General features: G+C 40.2%; 1 protein-coding gene across 8 annotated transcripts in view; it reads left to right on the top strand.

The window, feature by feature from the left end:
- TEX10 (testis expressed 10) overlaps window positions 1-6000 on the top strand; it is a 221172-nt gene that overhangs the window by 120663 nt on the left and 94509 nt on the right. For all 8 annotated transcript variants that reach the window (XM_075062649.1, XM_075062644.1, XM_075062643.1 and 5 more), the window contains one exon: window positions 3583-3764. In XM_075062649.1, the coding sequence (XP_074918750.1) occupies window positions 3583-3764 (182 nt within the window). The remainder of the gene's footprint in view (window positions 1-3582; window positions 3765-6000) is intronic.

Here is a 6000-nt window from a genome sequence, read left to right as displayed (position 1 = left end):
CAGGTAAAATATATAATGCTGCAAGCCAGCCTAGAGATAACGAGGTTTATAGTCTTCATCAAGGGAGGGTGGGCCCCTGTTTCCAGCCAGTAGGATGGTGGTGAAAAAACCAAGGGAGGAAAGAAACCTGGTTCCCTGTAAATTGGAAAAGCCATCACAGTGCTTTTGTTTGATCCAGAGCGATAGTGTCAAAATTTTTGCGCTAAATGGAACTGAAGGCTCAAGCAGTTCATTCTCTTTGGAAAGTCTGGGTCCCTGAATTTTTTTGCCTGCAGGGATGAGCCGCCACTTGAAGCCTGCTTATAGTGTGGGCCCAGGGAGGTTGAAAGTGCTTCTCCCTACAGGTTTTTATGTATAGATTTGCATTCCCTGAATTGATTGTTTCCATATTACCGATTTCCCCGTATGACTGTCCAGTTTTTTTGGCCCGAATGTTACATAGCAAGAGGGGCAAAATTGCTGGCAAAATATGATGGCGGGTAGTATTACATTGGTGGATGTGGGCAAGGTGAATGGAAACCAGTGGATGTATGGCTGGCTCTGTTTAGGTCCCGCCTAAGGGATGGTGCCCGCGGGTAAAGAATTATTGGGCCAGAAGTTGGCCAATCGAGGTTTGTTGCATGATGTTCCTGAGCAGAGTACTATGGTTACGGTGTTGGCAGTTGCCTGGTGGAAGAATACGTTTCAGAAGGTTTGGCAGGTTGTCTGTGGGCAAAAGATTCGCCGGCCACCCAGAATCCCGTGGAAAAGTGTGGGTCATTGTCAGGGGAACAGGGGATGGGTTGTTCTGTTGTAAAGAATTCCCTGGAAAAATGATTGCCGTTGGGGAAGGGGGTTTTAGCCTTTGGGGGGGCGCCGTTGGTGTAAGTTGAATGGCCCCAAGTTGGGGAAAGTCCTGGTTGGGTTTACTTTCTTGGGTTTTGGTCCCCTTGGTCCTTGGCTCAGTTTAAGGAATGATAAACAAGGCCCCCTTCCCTGGGGGTACCGACCCGGTCTGGCCTCCTGTTTTTGAAAAAAACTCCTTGGGTTTTCCCCTAATTTACCTCCGGGGTGCGGGGGTATTGTAAAGTTTGAAGAGGAAAAGATGCCCTGGGGTGGAAAGAATAATTTGTAAGGTTGTATTGGGGGTCCCCCCCCTCCCCTGTTCCCTGAGGGGTTAAGAAAGCCAGAAAATGCGGTGTTGTTTTTAACGCTCAAGTGGCCCCCCTTGGCCTTGTAGAACGCAAGGATCATGGTTTTTGGGAATGTGCCCCACCGGGAATGGAAAAAAAAAGCCACCCTGGGGAGGCCCCTGAAAAACGGTAGGCCCCCCGTAGCCCGGGTTCCCCCCGGCCCCTGGAAATTTCCACTACCTGCGTCTGACGAAGTGGGTATTCACCCACGAAAGCTCACGCTCCAAAACGTCTGTTAGTCTATAAGGTGCCACAGGATTCTCTGCTTCTAATACTGAAGTTAGCTATATTAAAATCACCCAGAAGCCCTATTAATGTATTTGGACCGTATCTCTATCTTTTAGTTATAGTGACTACTATTTTTATGCTAATCATTGACTTTGTTAACACTGTTCATGAAGTTTAACTTGATGCTCCGTTGTGTTGCAGGACTGGATCCTTTGTTAGTCTTTTCGGAGAGAAAACCAGTTGAGGGTTCTTTGGGGCATATGCGGTAGATGGGAAGATTATTCAATTCCCCTTTTAAATCTACTTTGTGGGTCAACGATCTGAGAACTGAATATAAAGTAAAGTTGTTTGCCAAAACTAAAACATCTTTTGTGTCTCTTTCCTGCTGAGCTATGTAAACAAACCACCCCATCTCTCTGTGTTTTATCAAAATCTTCTTATTTAAAACAGGATTTGTGAATTAATGCCACTTTTGTTTTAGCTTGTTTTAATGCATGTAATTCTTTGCTCGGAAAGGTGCAATCATTTAATCCCGTAATGTTCCAACAAGAACGTTTATCCTCCTTTATACTCTGTATTTCCATAGTAAAATTATTAACAAAGCGGGATGGACTAAAAATTTTTATCTGTATTCAAAACTGGAAATACAAACATCCCACTGCTTAAGTGAATTGTCAGCTGGGTGCTTTAAAAGTAGAACTGCTTGTTGCAAGCTTGGCTAGTGTAAAACTGGTTTATATTCAGATAAACAATGCTTCATTAGTATTGATGACCAGTGTGTGAATCTTATCAAGGATTTTTTAAATGGCCAAGTACAGTAGAACAAAGATTCTAGCACCAGAATGGCATTTCAGAACTCAATCTTTTTAATTGACCACCTCTATGAAAAAAAGATTGGAAAATTGTGGTTTTCAGACGTCTGTTTATCTGCTCTGCCTATGCAAATCCTTGCTTATCTTCAGGATGATATACTCGCAGTATTACAGTGTGGGAATGATTAGTTAAAGAAGCTATGGGTTCACTACAATATTCTTCATCAATTTTAATTTTACTCAGGGCCCAATGCAGTAAAGCACTTAAGTACATGCTTAATTTTAAGCAGGTGAGTAGTCCCATTGTTAATCCACTAGATCCCTTACTTTTTTAAAAAGACCAACCAAAGGGGTCACCCTCTTCCTGTGACCCTTGGTTAAAGTTGCTAGTGGTGGGAGAGTCGCTCTCTGTCCCATGATATAGTCTGGAAAGGAAGAAAGGCACACAGCCTGTTCTGTCTACACTGCTCTTCCTGCATGTGCCTGTGCTCTCCTTTGGAGCAAGGCTCAAAGCTTCGTTTCCTTTTTAGTTATGTTTGAGATGAGTGCTGTACCGTGTGGGTTTTCCTTCCCTGTTCTTTGGGCTACCTGCTTACCATCTCTTCATGTTCCCAATGGTTATAGGACATTAGAAGATTTTATGAAAATGACTGATTACTGATAAATGAACATTAAGTTCCTGTTTGGCTATACAGAGATGTGTAGTGAAGGAAATTTGTGTCTGCTCTTTACTGTTCATCTCAAATGAAAATTTCTCAAAGCATTATGGATCCAGACCTGTACCCCAGATTAGTGCTCTTCAGTTTGATGTTGGATCCTGTTATTTCACTTTGTAGGCTGGGAACACTGCAAAAAGGGTTTGTGTGTGTGTGTGGCCTAGTGAGTCTTGTCTAGTCCTTGATGGGAGAAGTGGTGGCTGTGATGCAGAGCTGTTGAACTGGGAAATTTCAAGTGGGAGAAAAATAGAGCTTCTCGTGAAACACGGAGAACTCTTCCACCGCCAGCCAAGAAAAGCAACATCAGTTGGCCATTGCTTTTGTTTTTCTGATCATCTTTGCTTTAAATCCTTATTTTGAGCTGGAATAAATGTTTAACTAAATGTAATAAACGTGGCATTGCTATATGGCATATTTTATTTATTATTGCTGGATATTTAGATTTATGGTAATACTTTGCCTTCAGTTTAACATGGGAGTTGCTTCCCAAGGAAAAATGAGGGCAATTAAAAAAAGTTGTTGAATGTATTAATTTGAATAGGAAGGTAAGTGATTTTTTTGTGATATTCTGGAAGAGAAATGTTCCACTCTAGTGTTTGTATGCCAATAAAAGACTGTTTCTATCAGAGATAATGAACTTGTTTTGTCTCCTAGGTTGGACTGGCTGTAATACCTGATAGCACAGCTGGATCTGTTTTGTGTGCCATGAGTAAGCTCCTGGATCAAGCTTGCATCCTTAGTGAAAATCTACACAAGTTTCTAGCCTCTTGCTGTTATAGTCTTCTTTACTTCCTGTTAACGTTAGACAAAGAGGATGCAGAACATGTGCGGAAGAGGTAATGCTTGTTGTAAATGACAGAGAATTTCTTTAATTTAACATCTATGTTTGAATACTTGTGACTTGTTTCACTTTGTGCTTTAGCCCCTATTCATGCTTATTCTGAAATAATTGTTGGATTTAGGAAAACCCCACCATATGTACGGTTAACTGGAATTATAAAAAGTTATTTCAAAGCTTTTGCTTATTATAGTTGTTGTAGGTTATTCCAGAAAACAATGTTATATCTTGGCTCTGGAAAGGTTGGCATTTATACCTTAATCTTTGGATTTAGCCTTTGGTTCATTAGGAACAGTGAAAGTGACACTTAAAATTCTTGGATTTAGAAAGTCATTGTTCTAAGACACTAGTGCTTTTAATTAGTCTATATGCTTAACTATCTAGAATATTGAGCTTTAGCAAAGCTTCTCAAATGTGATTTTATAGAATTTGGAAATCAGTTAGACTAAAAAAGGCTAGATAGATTTAAACCACACAAGTATATTTATCATTGTAGATGGAATGTATTTTTTTAAAGAAACAAGATAGATAGTACCTCATCTTCTATTGGTAAAAGAGACAAGTTGTAATGGATGAGGTTGACTATCTGTTTGGGGTGGATATCTGAGGGCTGTCCATTGTCGTGTAGCTATCTAGGGCAGGCAGCGATGCTCTCATTGTGAGGGATGTTGGTGATATCCATCATGGCAAGGGTGGTATTCTGAGAAAAGATGTTAGTATTGCAGAGTTTCTGGAGAAAGGCAGTTGTGTCCTGCAGGAAACTGGCCCTTTGTGTGGTGAATTGTTTTGAGCATGGTTTCTATGAGTTCTGATATTCCTTTAGTAAGAGTGCCATGGCCAGATATGGGTCTGCCTGGGTTCCCTTGATTGTGTATCTAGGTAAGCATGTAGAAGGTCTTTGGGGTGGTTTTGTGGGGGTGGGGGTGAGGTTGTAGCATTTCTGTTGGAGTTGTTTGGAGAAGGATTTGATGATGTCTTTAAATTCCTGGCTGAATTGTGGTGCGGGCTCTTCACTGAGTTCTTTGCAGTAGGTGGTGTTGGAGAGTTGACGACTGGCATTGTTAATGTAGTCATCACGGTTGAGGACTATTATAGCACCCCCTTTGACTGCTGGTTTGATCACTATCTGCAGGTGGTTGGATTTCAGGGACTATAGCTGTGCTCTCAGTAATGGAGAGATTGTGGTGGATGTGATGTTAACTGCTGTACAATAAAGAGAACAATTGTTTTCATATCAAATCATTTTTAGTTGGGCTGTCCATTAATCACAATTAACTCACGTGATTAACTCCAAAAATTAATTGTGATTAATCGCAACTTATAACAATAGAATACCAATTGAAATTTATTAAATATTTTTGGATTTTTGTTACATTTTCAATATTGATTTCAATTACAACATAGAATACAAAGTACACAGTGCTCACTTTATATTATTATTTTTTATTACAAATATATGCACTGTAATAATGATAAACAAAAGGAATAGTATTTTTCAGTTCACCTCATGCAAGAACTGACGTGCAATCTCTTCATTGTGAAAGTGTAACATAAATACAGATTTTTTTTTGGTTATATAACTGCAGTCAAAAAAAAAACAGTGTAAAACTTTAGAGCCTACAAGTCCATTCAGTCCTACTTCTTGGTCAGCCAATCACTCAAACAAACAAGGTTGGTTACAATTTGCAGTAGATACTTCTGCCTGCTTCTTATTTACAATGTCACCTGAAAGTGAGAACAGCTGTTCACATGGCACTTTTATAGCTGGCATTGCAAGATATTTACATACCAGATATGCTAAACATTCATATGCCCCTTCCATGCTTTGACCGCCATTCCAGAGGACAGCTTCCATGCTGATGATGCTCGTTTAAAAAAAAAAAAAGAGTCAATTAAATTTGTGACTGTACTCTTTGGGGCGAGAACTGTATGTCTCCTGCTCTGTTTCACCCACCTTCTGCATAAATTTCATGTTACAGCAGCCAGATGATGACCCAGCACATGTTGTTTGTTTTAAGAACACTTTTGCTGCAGATTTGACAAAACACAAAGAAAGTACCTATGTGAGATTTCTAAAAATAGCTGCAGCACTCGAACCAAGGTTTAAGAATCTGAAGTGCCTTCCAAAATCTGAGAAGGACGAGGTGTGGAGCATGCTTTCAGAAGTCTTAAAAGAGCAATGCTCTGATACAGAAACTACAGAACTCAAACCACCAAAAAAGAAAATTAACCTT

Source organism: Chelonoidis abingdonii, chromosome 2 (assembly GCF_003597395.2).
Source record: "Chelonoidis abingdonii isolate Lonesome George chromosome 2, CheloAbing_2.0, whole genome shotgun sequence".
NCBI lineage: Eukaryota > Metazoa > Chordata > Testudines > Testudinidae > Chelonoidis > Chelonoidis abingdonii.
The sequence above is the reverse complement of the archived record's forward strand: the minus strand, read 5'-3'. Positions and strand labels throughout refer to the sequence as shown.